Source organism: Ranitomeya imitator, chromosome 1 (assembly GCF_032444005.1).
Source record: "Ranitomeya imitator isolate aRanImi1 chromosome 1, aRanImi1.pri, whole genome shotgun sequence".
Classification (NCBI taxonomy): Eukaryota; Metazoa; Chordata; class Amphibia; order Anura; family Dendrobatidae; genus Ranitomeya; species Ranitomeya imitator.
The window spans coordinates 529,694,179-529,719,397 of NC_091282.1; the positions used below are offsets into that span (position 1 = coordinate 529,694,179).

At 42.4% G+C, this 25,219-nt stretch overlaps 1 protein-coding gene across 2 annotated transcripts in view; it reads right to left on the minus strand.

Moving 5' to 3' along the window:
• Positions 1 to 25,219, minus strand: part of FRMPD1 (FERM and PDZ domain containing 1) — a 344,165-nt gene that overhangs the window by 3,760 nt on the left and 315,186 nt on the right. The window contains exons 11-15 of one of the 2 annotated variants that reach the window (XM_069767303.1): positions 24,154 to 24,280; positions 22,393 to 22,488; positions 14,764 to 14,946; positions 7,749 to 7,893; positions 262 to 1,134 (exon numbers count right to left, since the gene is read on the minus strand). In XM_069767303.1, the coding sequence (XP_069623404.1) occupies positions 262 to 1,134; positions 7,749 to 7,893; positions 14,764 to 14,946; positions 22,393 to 22,488; positions 24,154 to 24,280 (1,424 nt within the window). The remainder of the gene's footprint in view (positions 1 to 261; positions 1,135 to 7,748; positions 7,894 to 14,763; positions 14,947 to 22,392; positions 22,489 to 24,153; positions 24,281 to 25,219) is intronic. The other variant, XM_069767311.1, reaches the window with a different exon arrangement.

Sequence of the window (25,219 nt, forward strand, 5' to 3'; positions counted from 1 at the left end):
TTTTTCTCTAAAAGTATTCCAGTGTTCAGCTGATATCCAGAAAAATGTGTGAAATTTTTTTCCCCCAAAATGCTTTAGTTTTAGAGGAACATAAAATGTAAGTTGATCTGCTAACTGCAAGGTGAATTAATTCACACTTCAAAACTTTAATGGTGACGGTTCTATCCTTTACCGAAAAATAAATAATGGATTTCAGAGGAGGGGAAAATGATGGTGCATGGTAGAAATGTGTAAGTGAACATATTATAGAATTTAATTTACCAGGAGAACTTATTGAGGGTGTGAAGCGGTCTGTAGCATCAAAGAATTCCTCTTCAGAACTACTGTCACCAAAACCTGGAGGAGGGTCCAGTATAAGAGTTTCCACTCCATCGTTCCTGCCATGACTATAAGATCTAGTCTGAGTCTTAGATTCCATTATTTGATTCATTACACTGTTGCTTTCCGGACTGCTAGGAATATTTTTGTCCACACTGCTGGCAGGGGAAACATTTGAACACAGGCTGTAATACTCCATTACATTATTTTCTGTAAACTGACAGCCAAAGAAACTTTGCAGATCATTTTCCTCTTTGCTGCCAATATCTTTAGGAGATCTAGAAGGCTCCTTCAAATCTGATACTGTATCTTCTTGGCTGTTAGTCTTCTGCAAAAAACATAGCAATGGGTCTTGCTCATGGCAGGCATTCTCTTTGCACTTCTGTTCAGGATCATCAATGAATACAATTTGGTCCTCTATAGAGAGATCTTTCAAAATCGGTGTATAAAACTGAAAAAACTCTGGTTTACTTGAGGAACACGTCTCTAGGTCATCTTCTTCCAGCGCATCAATTGAATCACTGGACCAACTGATTTTATAACCTTGACTTTCTGTATTAGCGGAATCTGAGTTTTCTGAAATGCTGTCAGTATCATTGATTGTATTATCACAGTTGTCTTTTAATTTGACATCACTTTGTTTCTCTTCTTCATTTTGCTTAATCTCGGATCCATCTTCCCCATCTTCTTCCTCATTCTCCTCTTGTAAAGGTTTTACATTTTGGGACTTCAAAAAATGGGCATCTGATGATAGATCTTGTGAGGAATCCCATTCTGAGGATTCTTCTGAGTCACTGCAAGCTCGAGATTCATACCCTTAAAGTAAAGACAACATTCATCACTATGTTGATATACATGATAATAAATAAACATAAAAAAATACATCTTAATAATTGCATATTCAATCAAACTTTACTCATTGTACATAACTTCTAACCTAACTGGCTGTGCTGCAAATGCCAATGATTTAGTTTATCTCAAAGCATTGAGCGTCATGGCTTGTTATTAAACTCCACAAAGCTAAAAGCAGCGCTATAGTAAGGGTGCTGATACAATGTGTGCAAAAGTAGTAATTGCACCTATGGCCTACAGATGAACCAATGGGCCTCTGCCTCAACAGAAGACCAATACAATAAATTACATGTGATGGGACCTATCACAGATTTTACATTAGTTACAGTAGTGTTCAAAATAATAGCAATGTGTCCAAAAACATGAGTTAATCACAAAATCGTTATACTAGTTTTTATTTCCATGCATTGGGAACATTGCACACTGTTTTCTAATTCAAAACATGAAGAGAAATGTATAGAATTTTTAACTACTTTACAGAAAATAGCAAAAAAAGAACATTGGGCTGTTCCAAAAAAATAGCAGTGTTTGCAAATATCTTTACAAACTGACAATTTGTACTATTTTTTGTGGATTTAGCAATACTGTGAATCACTAGCCTATTATTTAGTTGTATATCCAGTTTTTTAGTCAACCAACTTCTGGCATATTTCAACTGTTATTCCAGAGGAGGATGCTTGGTCTATATCCCACAATTTTTTGGCTTTGCCTCAGAAATGGCATTTTTTTATGTCACCTTACAAGTGTTCTATCGGATTAGGGTCTGGGGATTGGGCTGGCCACTCCATAACCTTAATTTTGTTGGACTGGAACCAAGATTTTGCTTGTTTACTGGTGTGCTTAGGGTCGTTGTCTTGTTGAAACACCCATGCACCCATGTCAAGGGCTCCCAATTTCCCAGCGTATCCAGTTTAAATTACTAACACTGACCTAAAAATCCATCCATAATAATAATAATAATAATAATAATTTTTATTTATATAGCGCCAACATATTCCGCGGCGCTTTACAAATTATAATAATCCATAATCTTTCTCCTCCGTATATTTCCACACTAATCTCTCAATATCTTCCCTCACGTAATCTCCGGTCCTCCCAAGACCTCCTCCACGCTTATTCACTCCTCACCCACTCGCCTCCAAGACTTCTCCCGAATATCACCCATCCCCTGGAATTCAGTGCCCCAACACATCCGGTTATCCACTACTTTTGGATCCTTCAAAAGAAACCTGAAAACCCACCTCTTCAAAGAAGCTAACAGCCTGTAAAGACCACACGGCCACCTCAACACCATTGGAGCTACCGCAACCCTCGACCTCCTGTCTCCTTCCCCATAATCCTGTAGAATGTAAGCCCACAAGGGCAGGGTCCTCTTCCCTCTCAACCAGTCTGTCATTGTTAGTTTGTTTACTGTAAGTGATATTTGTATTTTGATGTAACCCCTTCTCATGTACAGCACCATGGAATTAATGGTGCTATATAAATAAATAAATAATAATTATAATAATGATAATAATAATATCCTCTTCAGCGTAAGGCAACATGATCTCTTCAAGTATTTTAATATATACAAACTGGTTCATGATCCCTGGTATGCGGTAAATAGGTCCGGGACCATAGTAAGAGAAACATGCCCATATCATGATAATTGCACCACCATGCTTCACTGTATTCAGAGTGTACTGTGGCTTGAATGCAGAGTTTAGGGGTCGTCTGACAAACTGTCTGTGGCCATTGGACCCAAAAAGAGCAATTTTACTTTCATCAATCCACAAAATGTTTCACCACTTCTCTTTAGGCCAGTTGATGTGTCATTTGGCAAATTGTATCCGCTTCAGTACATGTCTTCTTTTAACAGTGGGACTTTGTGGGAACTTCTTGCTTAGAGATTAGATTCACATTGGCATCTTCTCACTGTCACAGTATTCACAGGCAACTTGAGACTGTCTTTGGTCATCCTGGAGCTGATCGTTGGCTGAGCCTTTGCCATTATCACTATTCTTCCATGCATTTAAATAGTCTTCTGTTGTCTTCCACATCTCTCTGGTTTGGCTTTCCATTTTAAAGCATTGGAGATCATTTTAGCTGAACAGCCTATCATTGTCTGCACTTCTTTGTAAGTTTTACCCTCTCCATCAACTTGTTAATCAAAGTACGCTGTTCTTCTAAACAATGTGTCGATCGACCCATATTTCTCAGGCTTTCAAGGAGAAATGCATGAACAACATGTCCTGGCTTCACCCTTAAATAAGGGCCACCTGATTTACACCTGCTTCTTCACAGAATGATTGACCTCACTAATTGAACTCCATACTGCTATTATTTTGAACACTCGTGTACATCTCTGACTATAGTTTTTGACTTTTTTTTTACATTCTATTAATTCACATATTTCATATATTGGACCACTGTTTTTGTATTATTTAAAAGAACATCTCAAATATCAGTAAAAAATAATTTCATTAACTTAATATCTACTTATTATTATGCCCTTCTTTACAAAGTCCCTCCAGATGTTGTCTCTAGTAGGATTTGAACCCTGGACCCCAGCATAAGTCTACAGATCTAACTACTGAGCCATATATAATAATAAGACAGTATGCAGTAAGCTCCTAAGCCTTCTCTGTGGTGATTAGTGGTATGCATTTGAAGAATACCACTCAAACGTAGAAAAGCAGAGCTCAAACTATACCACATGTCATAATTAATGAATCAGTGTAAAGTTGAAAATTCACATTAATATCTTCTAAAACTTCCCCTAAGTCCAGATGGCAGTTGTCTATATTGCAGAAAACTCTGAATCTGTCTGAATTGCAGAGAACTCTGATCCTGCTGTTAAACCCCTTTGATACCTTAGGTCAATAGTGACCATAGTGCCTAAATGGTTGGAAAGAGAAAGAAGACTTTTTTTGCTACACCGAAAAAGCCCATACAGCCTATAGTTATGCATAATGGACATTGTACAAAATAACAAACACAAGCAGCCTGAAACATTTGATACCTGGAGCCCACACACAAACATCCCCCCCCCCAAAAAAAACGTATACTTTAAAATACCCCAACATAGCTACATCATTGAGAAATGAAGAAAGTTATGTCTCTCAGAATGAGGTTACACAAGAATTTAACTGCATCTTGAAAGTACAATATAGGTAGCATCTTAAGAAGTTAAACTTTAGACCACAGGATGGCGATTCTAAGGTCTACATTTTACCTATAAATGAAATAAAGCTCCCACCTCGATAGAACATAAGCATGTTTTTCATGTAACAGTTTTATCTTGTCTTTTGTATTGTTTTATAGATTTGTATAAAGTAAATATTATTTCTGTTGTGTACCATTTCTGGTAATGAGACATAAATTGTTTTTAAAGCATTTAGACCAGTCCTGTACAAATTACAGCTACATCCAGCCCTCTGGCTGTTCCAGTCCGGCTGGCAGACCGAGACAACTGATGGGCTGAAGCAGTGGCCCACGGGCAACACCATGCCCTCCCTCACCATTCATGCACCACCCACTGTCACCGCTATCTGCATCCTCAGGATGCAGACAGCCGTGAATACATTGGTAGAGGAAGTGGCCGCTGACTCAATCTTTGCCAAATCAGCATATGATGCTGCAGACATCTAATTTCATCGCACTTCTACTGAGACTCAGTGCACAGGAGGCTATGTGTGGCTCACACTGTATATATGGAGGCTATGTGGGGCTCACACTATATATATATATATATATATACTGTATATAGCGGCCATGTGGGACTCACACTTTATACATAGGAGGCTGTGAGGGAGCTCATACTGAATGAAGGAGGCTATATGTGGGATCATACTGAATATAGGAGAAAGTGTGGGGGCTCATACTGTATATATGGAGGCTATGTGGGGCTCATTCTGTATATATGGAGGTAATGTGGATCTCAAACTGCATATAGGAGGCAACATGATGGCTCAAATTTTATATAAAGACGCTATGTGGGGGTATATACTGTATATGTTGGGCTATGTTGGGGATCATATTGTATATAGGAGGCTTAGCGAGGTTCATACTGTATATAGCGGGCTGTGAGCGAGCTCATCTACTAAATAATTGTCTAAGGGTCACTTCCGTCTGTCTGTCTTTCTGTCTGTCTGTCACGGATATTCATTGGTCGCGGCCTCTGTCTGTCATGGAAATCCAAGTTGCTGATTGGTTGTGGCAAAACAGCCACGACCAATCAGCGACGGGCACAGTCTGGTGGCAAAATGGCCGCTCCTTCCTCCCCGCAGTCAGTGCCCACTCCATAATCCCCTCCAGTCAGCGCTCACACAGGGTTAATGGCAGCATTGACCGCAGTGTAACGCACTCGGTTAACGCTGCTATTAACCCTGTGTGACCAACTGTTTACTATTGATGCTGCCTATGCAGCATCAATAGTAAAAAGATCTAATGTTAAAAATAATAAAAAAAAATAAAAATAGTTATATACTCACCGTCCGTCGGCCCCCCGGATCAGGAACAGGCCTTTCCCGCTTCTCGCGATGCCCCGGTGACCGCTCCATGCATTGCGGTCTCATGAGATCATGACGTAGCGGTCTCGCGAGACCGATACATCATCATCTCGCGAGACCGCAATGCACTCTTCAGACCGGAGCGCGGGAGGAGCGTCGGTAACCGCTTTGATCCGGGGGCCAACGGAGGGTGAGTATATAACTATTTTTTTTATTTAATTCTTTTTTTTTAACAGGGATATGATGCCCACATTGCTATATACTGCGTGGGCTGTGCAATATATTACGTGGGCTGTGTTATATACTACATGGGCTGGGGAATATACTACGTGGGCTGTGCAATGTACTGCGTGGGCTGTGCAATGTACTGCGCGGGCTGTACAATGTACTGCGCGGGCTGTGCAATGTACTGCGCGGGCGGTGCAATGTACTATGCGGGCTGTGCAATGTACTATGCGGGCTGTGCAATGTACTACGTGGGATGTGCAATATACTGCATGGGCTGTGCTATACACTGCGTGGGCTGTGCTATACACTACGTGGCCTTTGTTATACACTACGTGGCCTGTGTTATACACTAAGTGGCCTGTGTTATATACTGCGTGCGTGGTACTGCGCGGGCTGTGCAGTATACTACGCGGGCTGTGCAATATACTACGCAGGCTGTGCAATATACTACGTGGGCTGTGCAATATACTGCGTGGGCTGTTCAATATACTCCATGGGCTGTGCTATATACTCCGTGGGCTGTGCTATATTCTACATGGCTGTGCTATATACTACATCGCTGTGCTATATACTACGTGGCTGTGCAATATACTACGTGGCTATGCTATTTACTACGTTGGCTGTTATATACTATGTGGCTGTGCTATATACTACGTGGCCGGCCGCGAACAATCAGCGACAGGTGCAGTCCGGCCGCGAAGTGGCACGGGATTTGAGCCATGCTTCGCTAATTGATCGCGGCTGGCTGAATCCTGTGTATTCAATGTATTATTCTAAAATCTTCATAAATAAACTACATACATATTCTAGACGTGTCAAGAATATGAGAACAAGGGGCATACCATGGACAATATATAATTAAATCTTTATTAGTACATAAAAATAATTAAAATACAATCAGTAATAAGTCATAGCATATAAGTTCCAATAAAGAACAGGAAGGGGACTGTCACTCCAAATTACCCCTAAACATACTGCAGAGGGAAACCCCACATATAGTGGGTAAAGCACACAGTGTACTCCCCATCGACACTATACAAGACAGGCAAGTCCAGGGTAAAGCTATATAGACACAGCTGGAAACAGAGACCCCTCTCTTTCCGGCTGTGTCCCTCCTTTGCACCCCTCTGCACTTTATTCTTGTAAGCCCACTTCGGTACTGCGTTACTATTTGTTAATATGCATATGCAGCCCACGTGGGCCCTGGCTCAGGACAGATAGACTGTCTATATAGCTTTACCCTGGACTTGCCTGTCTTGTATAGTGTCGATGGGGAGTACACTGTGTGCTTTACCCACTATATGTGGGGTTTCCCTCTGCAGTATGTTTAGGGGTAATTTGGAGTGACAGTCCCCTTCCTGCTCTTTATTGGAACTTATATGCTATGACTTATTACTGATTGTATTTTAATGATTTTTATGTACTAATAAAGATTTAATTATATATTGTCCATGGTATGCTCCTTGTTCTCCTATTCTTGACATGTATTGTGTGGAGCGGACTTGTTTGCCGGGGGGAGTACTAATTTAGTACTCCCATACCCAGACTGTCATAATGGTTTTGGGATTTTGCATATTATACATATTCTAGAATAGCCAATGCGTTAGAATCGGGCCACCATCTAGTACGGTATATAAGGGGTTGACTTGTAAGTATACTTAATTCTGCTCAATATTAAGTGAAACAATTAATAATAATATACATAATTATAATTAATATGTTAACATTAAGATTAAGCAGAATTAATTTCAGCGTATTAGTTTGGCCCTCCACACTCACAGTCTCTCGGAAAATTAATTGCCCACCCCTGCTTTAAATCCATAATTATCAAAGACTTGTGTGTTTACCGATCATTCTTACCTTCCTCTGTGGATAGCCTGTGGTATAGGTTATTACCCGGCCATTCAAGGATTGATGATGTAGGACTCACATACAGCTTGCAATAACCAGAAATGAGACATGCAATGTCCTTTGCACTATTTGACTCCAGCAAAAGGGAAAGCGGCTAGATAAATGAAAGATAATGTGAATGTCTATAAACAAAAGGACATGCAAAAAACTAGACAAAATGATATACCGTATGTATATTATTAAGATCAAGCAGTGGGTGTCTCGTGGGGTTATAAATGTATGATCACTGTGAGTCCCACTACTGGAACCTGATCGCTGTTTGCGTCAGTCATTCATGCAGACTACCATTTAATTCAAAGTCTACGAGACTGATGAGATCACAGTCTTCTCTGTCAATGATGTTAAGAAAAAAACAGCAATAGTGCCCTTTTCTACTCAGAATATTACAGTTTTATACAGATGCATCAATACCAACTATGTGCATCTCTTTACATAATAAAGCAGGAAAGGGGATTTTCTAAAAAAATATATATTTTAAATTTTTTTTGTAGTCCCAATAGGAGATATGACCAAGTGCCAGTATTGAGATGTATTATTGTTTTGCCATTAACCCCTTCACGACCAGAGGTATTTCCATTTTTGCATTTTCTTTTTTTGCTCCCCTTCTTCCCAGAGCTATAACTTTTTTATTTCTCCATCAAAAATCCCAAGTTTGGTAAGAAAAAAAACAGGCACCATTTTCCGAGATTTGTAGCGTCTTCACTTTCCGTAATCTCTGTTTCGGTGAGGGCTTCGTTTTTGCGTGCCGAGCTGACGTTTTTATTGATACCATTTTGGTGCAGATACGATCTTTTGATCGCCTATTATTGGCATTTCATTGCAGTGTAGCGGGGACCCAAAAAAAAGTAATTCTGATGTTTTGAATTTTTTTCTTGTTACACCGTTTAGCGATTGGGTTAATTCTTTTTTTTATATTGATAGATCGGGTGATTCTGAAGACGGCGATACCAAATATGTGTATATTTTATTTTTTTTATTGTTTTATTTTGAATGGGGCGAAAGAGGGGTGATTTAACCCCTTAAGCCCCGAGGGTGGTTTGCACGTTAATGACCGGGCCAATTTTTACAATTCTGACCACTGTCCCTTTATGAGGTTATAACTCTGGAACGCTTCAACGGATCTTGGCGATTCTGACATTGTTTTCTCGTGACATATTGTACTTCATTTTAGTAGTAACATTTATTCGATATAACTTGCGTTTATTTGTGAAAAAAACGGAAATTTGGCGAAAATTTTGAAAATTTCGCAATTTTCCAACTTTAAATTTTTATGCCCTTAAATCACAGAGATATGTCACGCAAAATACTTAATAAGTAACATTTCCCACATGTCTCCTTTACATCAGCACAATTTTGGAACCAAAATTTTTTTTGGTTAGGGAGTTATAAGGGTTCAAAGTTGACCAGCAATTTCTCATTTTTACAACACCATTTTTTTTTAGGGACCACATCTCATTTGATGTCATTTTGAGGGGTCTATATGATAGAAAATACCCAAGTGTGACACCATTCTAAAAACTGCACCCCTCAAGGTGCTCAAAACCACATTCAAGAAGTTTATTAACCCTTCAGGGGTTTCACAGGAATTTTTGGAATGTTTAAATAAAAATGAATATTTAACTTTTTTTCACACAAAATTTATTTCAGCTCCAATTTGTTTTATTTTACCAAGGGTAACAGGATAAAATGGATGCCAAACATTGTTGTACAATCTGTACTGAGTACGCTGATACCCCATATGTGGGGGTAAACCACTGTTTGGGCGCATGGCAGAGCTCGGAAGGGAAGGAGCGCCATTTGACTTTTAAATGCAAAATTGACAGGAATTGAGATGGGACACCATGTTGCGTTTGGAGAGCCACTGATGTGCCTAAACATTGAAACCCCCCACAAGTGACACCATTTTGGAAAGTAGACACCCTAAGGAACTTATCTAGATGTGTGGTGACCACTTTGACCCACCAATTGCTTCACAGAAGTTTATAATGCAGAGCCGTAAAAATAAAAAATCATATTTTTTCACAAAAATGATCTTTTCGCCCCCAATTTTTTATTTTCCCAAGAGTAAGAGAAGAAATTGAACCTCAAAAATTGTTGGCCAATTTGTCCTGAGTACGCTGATACCCCGTATATGGGTGTAAACCATTGTTTGGGCGTATGGCAGAGCTCGGAAGGGAAGGAGCGCCATTTTACTTTTCAATGCAAAATTGACTGGAATTGAGATGGGATGCCATGTTGCGTTTGGAGAGCCCCTGATGTGCCTAAACATTGAAATCCCCACAAGTGACACCATTTTGGAAAGTAGACCCCTTAAGGAACTTATCTAGAGGTGTGGTGAGCACTTTGACCCAACAAGTGCTTCACAGAAGTTTATAATGCAGAGCCGTAAAAATAAAAAATCATATTTTTTCACAAAAATAATCTTTTCGCCACCAATTTTTTATTTTCCCAAGGGTAAGAGAAGAAATTAGACCACAAAAGTTGTTGTGCAATTTGTCCTGAGTGCGACGATACCCCATATGTGGGGGTAAACCACTGTTTGGGCGCATGGCAGAGCTCGGAAGGAAAGGAGCGCCATTTGACTTTTCAATGCAAAATTGACTGGAATTGAGATGGGACGCCATGTTGCGTTTGGAGAGCCCCTGATGTGCCTAAACATTGGAACCCCTCACAAGTGACACCATTTTGAAAAGTAGACCCCTTAAGGAACTTATCTAGATGTGTGGTGAGCACTTTGACCCAACAAGTGCTTCACAGAAGTTTATAATGCAGAGCCGTAAAAATAAAAAATCTTATTTTTTCACAAAAATGATCTTTTCGCCCCCAATTTTTTATTTTCCCAAGGGTAAGAGAAGAAACTAGACCACAAAAGTTGTTGTGCAATTTGTCCTGAGTGCGACGATACCCCATATGTGGGGGTAAACCACTTTTTGGGTGCATAGCAGAGCTCGGAAGGGAAGGAGCGCCATTTGACTTTTCAATGCAAAATTGACTGGAATTAAGATGGGACGCCATGTTGGTTTGGAGAGCCCCTGATGTGCCTAAACATTAAAAACCCCCACAAGTGACACCATTTTGGAAACTAGACCCTCTAAGGAACTTATCTAGATGTGTTTTGAGAGCTTTGAACCCCCAAGTGTTTCACTACAGTTTATAACGCAGAGCCGTTAAAATAAATTTATTTTTTTTTCGCAAAAATTTTTTAGCCCCCAGTTTTGTATTTTCACAAGGGTAACATAATAAATTGGACCCCAAAAGTTGTTGTCCAATTTGTCCTGAGTACGCTGATACCCCATATGTGGGGGGGAACCACTGTTTGGGCGCATGGCAGAGCTCGGAAGGGAAGGAGCGCCATTTGGAATGCAGACTTAGATGGATTGGTCTGCAGGAGTCACGTTGCATTTGCAGAGCCCCTGATGTACCCAAACAGTACAAACCCCCCACAAGTGACCCCATATTAGAAACTAGACCTCCCATGGAACTTATCTAGATGTGTTGTGAGAACTTTGAACCCCTAAGTGTTTCACTACAGTTTATAACGCAGACCCGTGAAAATAAAAATTCTTTTTTTTTTCACAAAAATGATTTTTTAGCCCCCAGCTTTGTATTTTTACAAGGGTAACAGAATAAATTGGACCCCAAAAGTTGTTGTTCAATTTGTCCTGAGTACGCTGATACCCCATATGTGGGGGGGAACCACTGTTTGGGCTCATGGCAGAGCTCGGAAGGGAAGGAGCGCCATTTGGAATGCAGACTTAGATGGATTGGTCTGCAGACGTCACGTTGCATTTGCAGAGCCCCTGATGTACCCAAACAGTAGAAACCACCCACAAGTGACCCCATATTGGAAACTAGACCTCCCATGGAACTTATCTAGATGTGTTGTGAAAACTTTGAACCCCCAAGTGTTTCACTACAGTTTACAACGCAGAGCCGTGAAAATAAAAATCCTTTTTTTTCCCACAAAAATGATTTTTAGCCCCCCAAATTTTTATTTTCCCAAGGATAACAAGAGAACTTGGACCCAAAAAGTTGTTGTCCAATTTGTCTCGAGTACGCTGATACCCCATATGTTGGGGTAAACCCCTGTTTGGGCGCACGGGAGAGCTCGGAAGTGAAGGAGCACTGTTTTACTTTTTCAATGCAGAATTGGCTGGAATTGAGATCGGACGCCATGTCGCGTTTGGAGAGCCCCTGATGTGTCTAAACAGTGGAAACCCCCCAATTATAAATGAAACCCTAATCCAAACGCACCACTAACCCTAATCCCAACTGTAACCCTAACCACACACCTAACCCAGACACACCCCTAATTCTAATCCCAACCCTAATCCCAACCGTAAATGTAATCCAAACCCTAACCCTAGCCCTAACCCTAACCCTAACCCTAACCGGAAAATGGAAATAAATACATTTTTTTTAATTTTATTATTTTTCCCTAAGGCTAGGTTCACATTGCGTTAGGGAAATCCGTTTAGCACTAGCGGATTGCGCTAACACAATGTCTTTTTAGGTGTCGTGTTTAGTGGTCGCGTTAACGTCCCCGCTCTGGAAGATCGGGGATCGGACCTCGGGCGCGCCGCGGACGCTGCAAGCAGCGTCTGAGGCGCGCCACAAAAGAATGGCACCTTGCTAGCGCGAGCCGAAAATGGCACGCTCTAGCGATGCGCTACACCTGAAAATCACATTGCTGTCAATGGTTGTGCTAACGGACCCGTTGCACGGCGTTAATTGTGACATTTTCGCCGTGCAACGCTGTCCGTTAGCGTTAACCCATTAACGCAATGTGAACCTAGCCTAACTAAGGGGGTGATGAAGGGGGGTTTGATTTACTTTTATAGCGAGTTTTTTAGCGGATTTTTATGATTGGCAGCCGTCACACACTAAAAGACGCTTTTTATAGCAAAAAAGTTTTTGCGTCTCCACATTTTGAGAGCTATAATTTTTCCATATTTTGGTCCACAGAGTCATGTGAGGTCTTGTTTTTTGCGGGACGAGTTGACGTTTTTATCGGTTACATTTTCGGACACGTGACAGTTTTTGATCGCTTTTTATTCCGATTTTTTTGTGAGGCAGAATGACCAAAAACCAGCTATTCATGAATTTCTATTGGGGGAGGCGTTTATACCGTTCCGCGTTTGGTAAAATTGATGAAGCAGTTTTATTCTTCGGGTCAGTACGATTACAGCGACACCTCATTTATATCATTTTTTTTATGTTTTGGCGCTTTTATACGATAAAAGCTATTTTATAGAAAAAATAATTATTTTGGCATCTCTTTATTCAGAGGACTATAACTTTTTTATTTTTTTGGTTATGATGCTATATGGTGGCTCGTTTTTTGCGGGACAAGATGACGTTTTCAGAGGTAACATGGTTATTTATATCCGTCTTTTTGATCGCGTGTTATTCCACTCTTTGTTCAGCGTTATGATAATAAAGCGTTGTTTTTTGGCTCGTTTTTTTTTTTTTTTTCTTACGGTGTTCACTGAAGGGGTTAACTAGTGGGCCAGTTTTATAGGTCGGGTCGTTACGGACGCGGCGATACTAAATATGTGTACTTTTATTGTTTTTTTGTTTTTTTTTATGTAAAGAAATGTATTTATGGGAATAATATTTTTTTTTTTTCTGCTTTATTTAGGAATTTTTTTTTTATTTTTTTTTACAAGTGTGGAAATTTTTTTTTTTACTTTTTCACTTTGTCCCAGGGGGGGACATCACAGATCACCGATCTGACAGTGTGCACAGCACTCTATCAGATCGGTGATCTGACATACAGCCGGGCAGGATTAGAGCTGCAGCTGCAGCCTGATCCTGACCCGGAAGTGCTCCCTGCAGGACCCGGATGCAGCCCGGCGGCCATTTTGGATCCGGGGACTGCAGGGAGAAGACGCTCGGTACACGGTGAGCACATCACCGTGTACCGATCGTCTCAGGGAAGCCCGCAGGGAGCCCCCTCCCTGCGCGATGCTTCCCTGCACCGCCGGCACACCGCGATCATCTTTGATCGCGGTGTGCCGAGGGTTAATGTGCCGGGAGCGGTCCGTGACCGCTCCTGGCACATAGTGCCGGATGTCAGCTGCGATAGGCAGCTGACACCCGGCCGCGATCGGCCGCGCTCCCCCCGTGAGCGCGGCCGATCGCATATGACGTACTATCCCGTCCATGGGAATTAAGTCCCAGGTCACCTGGACGGGATAGTACGTCATATGGGATTAAGGGGTTAAAGTTTTATATTTTTTAAATTTTTTAAATACTTTTTAAAACATTTTTTTTACTTTTTGCATGCTTCAATAGTCTCCATGGGAGACTAGAAGCTTCAGTACTTTAATCACCTCTACTACTCGCAGGTGATGATCAGATCGTCTGTGTGTAGCAGAAATACTCACTTGCTATGCTCACCCCGTGGTCGGCGCTCATAGCAATCTGGCAATGACAACCATAGAGATCTGCTTCAGACCTCTGGTTGTCATGCCGACTCATCAGTGACCCATGAACTTGTGCCGGGTCACCGATGGGTGAGATTTACAACACGCTTCTGGTTTGAGCGAGTTAAATGCCGCTCTCAGAAATTAACACCTGCATTTAACTAGTTAACAGCCATTGGTGGATTGCGATTCCTCCCGCAGCTGTTGCGGGTACATGCCAGCTGTATAGATCAGCTGTCATGTGCCTGGAAAGGTGCGGGCTCCAAACAGCGAGAGTCCAACATCAGCGTACTATTACGCCCGATGGTGGAAAGGGGTTAATAGATGCCCTAAGGTGGAAAACTTAGGGGCAACTGATAAGCCCCCATTTGTAATAGCAACCCACTGGCACCCCACTATCAACTAGTGGGGGGTTGTTATGATAACTGAGAAAGCTATTGACACTACTGATTTCTCTCTAATCTTGGGTCACAGGAGCAAAAGCCGCCACACATCCTGACAATGCCGTATTTGCAGTTTTCATTGATTCCGCTTACCTTGACATCCTGCAGGTAGACCTTCACCAGGCTCACTTTCTCTGACTCTGCAGTTAGCTCCATTTTGCTGATATTGGAGAATTCTGCTAGGTTTATCATGATGTTCAGTTTGTTGTTAATAATCTGACTGATCCCATACTTGGCTCCAACAAGAAGAGTGACGTATGATTCTCTGTCCTGCAGCTGAAATAAAAATATTAACTTCTAAAAAATATGTGATATACATTATGCTAAGTGCAGTAATCTCAAAGGGGTTACATGTGCAACCAGATACTATGTGGTATATAGTATATGGAGTGCAGTATTTTCTAACTCTGAGGCCGGCGTCACACTATCGAGTTTTACGGACGTATGAGCGCATAAAATACGTCCGTAAAACACGCCTAACAAACGTCCCAATTATTCTCCCCTGCTCCTATCTGCCGTATTTTACTGATCAGTATTATACGGCTTTCTACGATCGAAGAAAATCGCAGCATGCTGCGTTTGTCACCGTATTGCGCAAAAAAAAACACCAATGAAAGTCTATGGAAGCCAGAAAAATACGGATTACACACGGACCAGCAGTGTGACTTGCGTGAAATACTGTTATGACCTGGTGGTTAGGAGCACCAGGAATGACCTGATAGTTAAACCTCAAACAGGACAAGCTCTGGGATGTGGGAGCTCTGCTGACCACAATCCCTAATCCTATCACACACACTAGAAATAGCCGTGGAGCGCTCCTGACGCTCCCTAGGCGCCTCGTCACAGCCTAAGAACTAGCTAGCCCTAGAGATAGAAAATAAAGCCTACCTTGCCTCAGAGAAATTCCCCAAAGGAAAAGGCAGCCCCCCACATATATTGACTGTGAGTAAAGATGAAAGTCACAAACGCAGAAATGAAACAGGTTTCAGCAAAGGGAGGCCAGACTTACCAAATAGACAGAGGATAGGAAAGGTAGCTTTGCGATCAGCACAAAAAACTACAAAAGACCACGTATAGTGTGCAAAAAAGACCTCCGCACCGACTAACGGTGCGGAGATGCCACTCTGCATCCCAGAGCTTCCAGATAGCAAGACAAAATCATGATATCCAGCTGGACAAGAAAACAATGAACGAATTAGATAATATCAGGAACTTAGCTTCTGCTGGAGTAGACAGGTCACCAGAAAGATCCAAGAGCGAACTGAAGCAATGCAGAAACATTGACAGCTGGCATGGAGTAACGATCTAAGTGGAGTTAAATAGAGCAGCAAACCAAAGGATAAACCCCGTCACCTGTGTAAGGAACCTCAGAAGCAGCAGCTCCACTCACAGCCACCAGAGGGAGCCCACGGACAGAACTCACCGAAGTACCATTCACGACCACAGGAGGGAGCTCGACAACAGAATTCACAACAGTACCCCCCCCTTGAGGAGGGGTCACCGAACCCTCACCAGAGCCCCCAGGCCGATCAGGATGAGCCAAATGAAAGGCACGAACTAGATCGGCAGCATGAACATCAGAGGCAAAAACCCAGGAAATATCCTCCTGACCATAACCCTTCCACTTGACCAGGTACTGGAGTTTCCGTCTTGAAACACGAGAATCCAAAATCTTCTCCACCACATACTCCAACTTCCTCCTCGACCAACACCGGGGCAGGAGGATCAACGGAGGGAACCACAGGCGCCACGTATCTCCGCAACAACGACCTATGGAACACATTATGGATGGCAAAAGAAGCTGGAAGGTCCAAACGAAATGACACAGGATTAAGAATTTCAGAAATCTTATATGGCCCAATGAAACGAGGCTTAAACTTAGGAGAGGAAACCTTCATAGGAACATGACGAGATGACAACCAAACCAAATCCCCAACACGAAGTCGGGCACCAACACAGCACCGGCGGTTAGCGAAACGTTGAGCATTCTCCTGGGACAATGTCAAATTGTCCACCACATGAGTCCAAATCTGCTGCAACCTGTCCACCACAGTATCCACACCAGGACAGTCCGAAGGCTCAACCTGCCCTGAAGAGAAACGAGGATGGAAACCAGAATTGCAGAAAAAAGGAGAAACCAAAGTAGCCGAGCTGGCCCGATTATTAAGGGCGAACTCAGCCAAAGGCAAGAAGGACACCCAATCATCCTGAACAGCAGAAACAAAGCATCTCAGATATGTTTCCAAAGTCTGATTAGTTCGTTCGGTTTGGCCATTAGTCTGAGGATGGAAAGCCGAAGAAAAAGACAAATCAATGCCCATCTTAGCACAAAAGGACCGCCAAAACCTTGAAACAAACTGGGAACCTCTGTCCGAGACGATGTTCTCCGGAATGCCATGCAAACGAACCACATGCTGGAAAAACAATGGCACCAAATCAGAGGAGGAAGGTAATTTAGACAAGGGTACCAAATGGACCATCTTAGAGAAGTGATCACAAACCACCCAAATGACCGACAACCTTTGAGAAACAGGGAGATCAAAAATAAAATCCATGGAAATATGCGTCCAGGGCGTCTTCGGGACCGGCAAGGGCAAAAGCAACCCACTGGCACGAGAACAGCAGGGCTTAGCCCGAGCACAAGTCCCACAGGACTGCACAAAAGAACGCACATCCCCTGACAAAGAAGGCCACCAAAAGGATCTAGCCACCAAATCTCTGGTACCAAAGATTCCAGGATGACCAGCCAACACCGAACAATGAACCTCAGAGATAACTCTACTAGTCCATCTATCAGGGACAAACAGTTTCTCCGTTGGACAACGGTCAGGTCTATCAGCCTGAAACTTCTGCAGCACGCGCCGCAAATCAGGGGAGATGGCAGACAAAATTACCCCCTCTTTAAGAATACCCGCCGGCTCCGGAACACCCGGAAAGTCAGGCACAAAACTCCTTGACAGGGCATCAGCCTTCACATTCTTAGATCCCGGAAGGTATGAAACCACAAAATCAAAACGGGAGAAAAAGAGCGACCATTGAGCCTGTCTAGGATTCAACCGTTTGGCAGACTCGAGATAAGTCAAATTCTTGTGATCCGTCAAGACCACCACGCGATGTTTAGCTCCTTCAAGCCAATGTCGCCACTCCTCGAATGCCCACTTCATGCCCAACAACTCTCGATTGCCAACATCATAATTGCGCTCAGCAGGCGAGCATTTTCTAGAAAAGAAGGCACAAGGTTTCATCACCGAGCCATCAGAACTTCTTTGCGACAAAACAGCCCCTGCTCCAATCTCAGAAGCATCAACCTCGACCTGAAACGGGAGCGAAACATCTGGCTGGCACAGCACAGGGGCAGAAGAAAAACGACGCTTCAACTCCTGAAAAGCCTCTACAGCCGCAGAGGACCAATTGACCACATCAGCACCTTTCTTGGTCAAATCAGTCAACGGTTTAGCAACACTAGAAAAATTAGCGATGAAGCAACGGTAAAAATTAGCAAAGCCCAGGAACTTCTGTATGCTCTTCACAGATGTAGGCTGAGTCCAATCATAAATGGCCTGGACCTTAACAGGGTCCATCTCGATAGTAGAAGGGGAAAAAATGAAACCCAAAAACGAAACCTTCTGAACTCCAAAGAGACACTTAGACCCCTTCACAAACAAGGAATTCGCACGAAGGACCTGGAACACCATTCTGACCTGCTTCACATGAGACTCCCAATCATCCGAAAAGACCAAAATGTCATCCAAATATACAATCATGAATCTATCCAGGTACTCTCGGAAGATGTCATGCATAAAGGACTGAAACACAGATGGAGCATTAGAAAGCCCGAATGGCATAACCAGGTACTCAAAATGGCCCTCGGGCGTATTAAATGCTGTTTTCCATTCATCGCCCTGTTTAATTCGCACAAGATTATACGCCCCTCGAAGATCTATCTTGGTGAACCAACTAGCCCCTTTAATCCGAGCAAACAGATCAGACATCAGCGGCAAAGGATACTGAAATTTGACTGTGATCTTATTAAGAAGGCGGTAATCAATACAAGGTCTTAAAGAGCCATCCTTCTTGGCCACAAAAAAGAACCCTGCTCCCAATGGTGACGACGACGGGCGAATACGACCCTTCTCCAAGAATTCCTTTATATAACTCCGCATAGCAGCGTACTCTGGCACAGATAAATTAAACAGTTGGCCCTTAGGAAACTTACTACCAGGAATCAAATTAATAGCACAATCGCAATCCCTATGAGGAGGTAGGGCACCGGATTTGGGCTCCTCAAATACATCCCGGTAATCTGATAAAAGCTCAGGGACTTCAGAAAGAGTGGAAGGCGAAATTGACAACAATGGAACATCAACATGTACCCCTTGACAACCCCAGCCGGACACAGACATAGATTTCCAATCCAATACTGGATTATGGACCTGTAGCCATGGCAACCCCAAAACGACCACATCATGCAGATTATGCAACACCAAAAAGCGAATATCCTCCTGATGTGCAGGAGCCATGCACATGGTCAATTGCGTCCAGTATTGAGGTTTATTCTTGGCCAAAGGCGTAGCATCAATTCCTCTCAATGGAATAGGATACTGCAAGTGCTCCAAGGAAAAACCACAGCGCCTGGCAAACTCCAAGTCCATCAAATTCAGGGCAGTGCCTGAATCCACAAATGCCATAACAGAATAGGATGACAGAGAGCAAATCAGAGTAACGGACAAAAGAAATTTAGACTGTATTGTACCAATGGTGGCAGAGCTAGCGAACCGCTTAGTGCGCTTAGGACAATCGGAGATAGCATGAGTGGATTCACCACAGTAAAAACACAGTCCATTCTGACGTCTGTGTTCTTGCGGTTCAGCTCTGGTCAAAGTCCTATCACACTGCATAGGCTCAGGCCTATTCTCAGAGAACACCGCCAAATGGTGCACAGCTTTGCGCTCACACAAGCGCCGATCGATCTGAATGGCCAAGGACATAGACTCATTCAGACCAGCAGGCGTGGGAAATCCCACCATGACATCCTTAAGGGCTTCAGAAAGACCCTTTCTGAAAATTGCCGCCAGGGCACATTCATTCCACTGAGTAAGCACAGACCACTTTCTAAACTTCTGACAGTACACCTCCGCTTCATCCTGACCCTGACACAATGCCAGCAATATTTTCTCTGCCTGATCCACGGAATTTGGTTCATCATAAAGCAATCCAAGCGCCAGAAAAAACGCATCAACATCACGCAATGCAGGATCTCCTGGCGCAAGGGAAAATGCCCAGTCTTGAGGGTCACCACGCAACAAAGAAATAATGATTTTTACTTGTTGAGCGGGGTCACCAGAGGAGCGGGGTTTCAAAGCTAGAAACAGTTTACAATTATTTTTGAAATTCAGAAACTTAGATCTATTCCCAGAAAATAAATCAGGAATAGGAATTCTAGTCTCTAACATCGGATTCTGAACCACAAAATCTTGAATGTTTTGTACCCTTGCAGTGAGATGATCCACACAAGAGGACAGACCTTGAATGTCCATGTCTACACCTGTGTCCTGAACCACCCAAAGGTTTAGGGGAAAAGAAAGACAAAACACAGTGCAAAGAAAAAAAAATGGTCTCAGAACTTCTCTTATCCCTCTATTGAGATGCATTAATACTTTGGGCCAGCTGTACCGCGAATGAAGGTAAATATAGGTCATTGACCTACTTTACCTTCATTCCCCGGGGTTATGCAGCCACGAGCACCGCTGCATTAACAGAGCTCCTGGCTGCAAAATATTTTAACCCCTTCAGATGGATTTACATCGTGGGACCTTACAGATCTTCGGAAGGTATGTATATTGTTGGTTTATTATTTTTTCTTTGTTACAGAGCGAGGGTCTTCAGATGGATTGAGCGTAGAATAAATTATTACAACAACCTTTGTTTTTATTTCATTAAAATAATTTTTAATAATGTGTTTGTGTTTTTTTAACCCTTTACTAGTATTGGATTAATAATGGATAGGTGTCATAATTGACGCCTCTCCATTATTAATTTGGCTTAATGTCACCTTACAATAGCAAGGTGGCATTAACCCTTCATTACCCCATATCCCACCGCTACACGGGAATGGGAAGAGAGTGGCCAAGTGCCAGAATAGGCACATCTTACAGATGTGCCTTTTATGGGGTGGCTGGGGGCAGGTGTTTTTAGCCAGGGGGGGGGGGGGGCAATAACCATGGACCCTCTCCAGGCTATTAATATCTGCCCTCAGTCACTGGCTTTACTACTCTGGTGGAGAAAATTGCGTGGGAGCCCACGCCAATTTTTTCCGCCATTTAACCCTTTAATTTAATAGCTAGAACGGCCAAATTTTGCACATACACACTACTAACATTAGTAGTGTGGAATATGCAAAAAAAATGGTGATATGAGATGGTTTACTGTATGTAAACCATGTCTCATATCATGTCGGGTTTAGGAAGGAGATAGCAAAAGCCGACAATTGAATTACCGGCTTTAAAGCTATCTAGTGCTGTATGAAGTAATAATATATATACATATATGTGTCTACTGACATATATATATATATAGACAGTATATATGTTTTTTTTTTGTTTTTTTACACATGGATCCCTTGTATAGCCATATGTCGGTTTTGCAAGCCTGCGAGAAAAACACGCAGTACGGATGCCATACGGATTACATATGGAGGATGCCATGCGCAAAATACGCTGATACACCCTGCCTACGGAGGAGCTACGGACCACTATTTTGGGGACTTTTCAGCGTATTACGGCCGTAATATACGGACCGTATTGTCTTACGCTGAGTGTGACGCCGGTCTGATTGTGTAGACAAACATTTAGAAGTCCCGATTCCCCTAACATGTGTTGTATGTTATTTCAGTGGAGAATCTTTATGGGTCCTGTAGCAAAGCCAGGTAGGACTGGGCTAAATCCTAGCACTGCAGGTCTTAGTTAGATGCACCTGGCTAGCTTTAGCTAAGAATCAGGATCTGTGTTCACTAGGTGTGTTAGACTGCTGAATGAAGCATAGTTGAGTGTGCTGAAGCTGGTGAGTGTCCATCCAAAATGCGAGCTGTAGTTGGAAGAGAAACAAGCCAGGGTCTCTCTCTCTGAGTGGAGACTGCATGGGTCAGCTAGCATGGCTGAGCAGTCTGTGTGTTGGAGCTACAGACAACACTTCTGTTTGGCAATGGAAGCAGTTGGAGCTCAGGCTGCAGGGAATACCAAGAGAAAGGATTGTAATCTGTTCAGATGAGCCTGCACTGACATACAGTATGTGTCCTGCTAAATGAAATGTTTATTTGTTGTGATACCTTTGTGCTCAGAAATGTGTCATTTATTAGGATGTGTGCCATTGTTTAGTTACACTGAAGATTTTATCACCACGACATTATCACTGCCCAGTCTACAGCTCACAGGACTGCTAGACCGACCACACCCTCTACTTTAAAAAGAAGCTCACTGTTAATAGACAATATACATAGAGAAATGTTGTGTGACGGGATTAGCTTTCCCAGCTCTGCTACATGTTACATCTAAGAACTCTCAGTAAACTAATTGGATCGTTGGATTCAGCTTCTCTTTTCCTACATTTGCTGCTCTCTGATGAGGTAGCAAAAACCTGCTGACAGATTTTCTTTAAGAAGATGAATCCGTAATTTTTTTTCATAATTTTCAGATTCAGACTCACATATACATACTGCATACATACCATCAGTGTAGCGCTGAATATTTTTCCACCATAAGTCTTCAAATCTCCGAGAATCTTTAAATATTGTAATCGAACCTGAGCTGCAGATATCGGCTGCTGAAATAGAGAAAGATTAACCTGCTGTGTTATGTTACAAGGAATTTGAATATTAGAATGAATCCTGGTCTGATTCATCATTAACTCTTAACAGTTAAATCAGTGAAAACGGATCAAACCCAGATGGAACTCTGAAGTACAAACTATATTTTGAACTATTTTATACAGATCTCCGAAAACTTTAAAGGGAACCTTTCAGGTCCCCCATGCCCTCCAAACCAGTAGCATTCACCTATTTGTGAGGAAATTCCCTGCCTAACCAGCCATGTATAACGTTTTTCTGTAAAAATAATGTTTTAAAAAAACATTTATATTGTCCCAGTTTCCTATGCTAATTATGGCTTTGACTAGTCAGTGGGGCATTAGTTGCCCCAGACTAGTCCGCCCACTTTCCATCTTATCACGCCCCTGTGGACGTGATAACATAATTTGCAGGAGCTGTGGTAACGCACATGCGCCGCACATTTTAGCAGCGTCACTGCACCTATGCAGCAGGGTGTACGCTTCCCAGCTTCAGAGGAGCACTGCGCATGTCCAGAAGCCATCTTTTGAACTTCCAGTCGTGTGCACTGCTCCACTGAAGCCAGGAGATGGTGATGACCAAAGCTCCTGCAAATTATGTTATCATGCCCACAGGGGCGTGATATCATGGAAAGAGGGCTGACTATAGAACATATAGTAGTCCTCTAAACAAATATCCACATATAGAAGAACCCATAATAATACCCACATATAGGAGAACATATAAAGTCCAAACACAGAGATACTGGGATCCAAATTTTGTAACCATAGATATCAAAAGAGTGATAACATGGAAAGAGGGCTGACTAGTCAGGGGCAACTAACACCCCATCAAAGCCCTAATTAGCATAGGAAATGGGGACAATATAAATGCTCTTTTTAAATCTCATTTTTACAGAAAAACGTTATACAGGAATGGTTAGAAAGGGAATTTACTCATAAATACGGTAATGAATACTGCTGGGTTGGAGGGCATGGGGGACCTGACAGGTTCCCTTCAATGGTCAATTCTCATTTGCATATCGGATTAGATTGGGACATGTGCTCAAGGACCAGTTTTTAAAACTGATATTTTGTATGGCTCAACCCTGCCCACACTACAGCTTTCGGTGTACATTGTATAGTGACATAGAGCTGCTAATCAGTGCTGAGGGCATGGCTGGACCACCCTGCATGTACCAAGTCATCCTGTAATGATAATCTAATGCTGATAAGATGCAGATTGTATTGAATTAGGAAAACACATCCCAGGGACTCTGCTCCTACATCATGCTTCTCTTTGATTACATGAGAAAAAACTGCTAGCAGATTCACTTTAAGTGAAATATGTACCCAGCCAGTGTCGCACTAGTGTGCCAAGTGCCCACCAGTAACCAACTCCTGGGCCCCACTTTTCAGTTACATCCATATGTCACATTATCCTCAATCACAAATTTTAGATAACAATGAACAGGGCAGATTGTTACATGAATAAGATTCTGCCTTTGTCTGTACATAGTGATTCATGTATATTGTGCCAACTACTGCTCATAAAAGAGGGTGGAGGCCCACTCTTGCACAGCGGCCCACTGGAGGATTCTCCTGCTCTCCTGTGGGCCTGTCCAAGCCTGTACACAACTGTAACCCATGTCAAACATTCTTCACCTTTTGTCTTGGTTCAAGGATGCATTGGTTTCTCTTCATATGAAAGCTGATTGCCTTCTTTATGTCCTTCCCTCTCATGTTCCGAAGTAAAGTTGGAGATAGAAAATTATCTATCCCCCAGTCTTTCCTAGTAGGAGGAAAGAATAAATAAATACATGAAAGTGAGAAAATCTCCCAGTGCTGTTCCAGCTGTGTGGTCAATGGCTCTCCAAGGGATCACGTAACATTACGTGTCACGAGTATGTCACGTCCTCCTGGGAGATATGTGGTTAGAAGATCACTACGTATTGTGAATTGCAGATCTTCCATTTAGCCTCTGTGCTTGTGTCCCATATTAAATGGATTTGGTTTCCTTTTGTGTTGAAGAGGTTCACAACCCTATCTATGGTGGTCAGAAAATTGCAGCTCCATTTCAGCTGCTTCTGATCTGGTCATTACCTTTCCCTATAAAACCTGGCCAGACCTTCTCTGCAGTTGCCAGTGAAAGCTTTGCTTCCTAGCTCCTTGAAGATGGTGTGCTGAATGGGAGATGTCATTGTTGCTACTGGAGATTCTTGCGTGCTAATTTTGGGTGTATGTTATCCTCATTGTCCTGTTCCCATTAGTTTAGTACACTCCTATCACTCCCTATATACGTCTCTAAGTTTAGTGAGTGTTTGTATGTTTGTCGCTTTCTGTTATCCCTGTTTTGTCTTTGTGTCTTGTTTACCTTACATTTCTGTAAGCTGTAGCTCTCACTTACTCCAGATGTATATAATTTGTCTGTGTTGATTGCCTGCAGACATCATGTGACATAACAATGATCCCCAGTTTCGCGAGCACCGGGGGTAAGTATAAGTGTTATTATTTTACAAGGGGGAGACATGAGAATTAAGAAGGGCTTGTCAGGTTGTCAACCACCTTAAGTTAGAGACATGTTTAAAGTATTATTTTGACTCCGCTCAGTACTATATTGGGAGGTGAGCAACGCTGGTGGCATCATGTCTACTGATTCCAGCTGGGGTAAATGTGACATCAGCAGATGTCATACACTGGTCCTAATAAATTCGACACAATATTCGAGCAC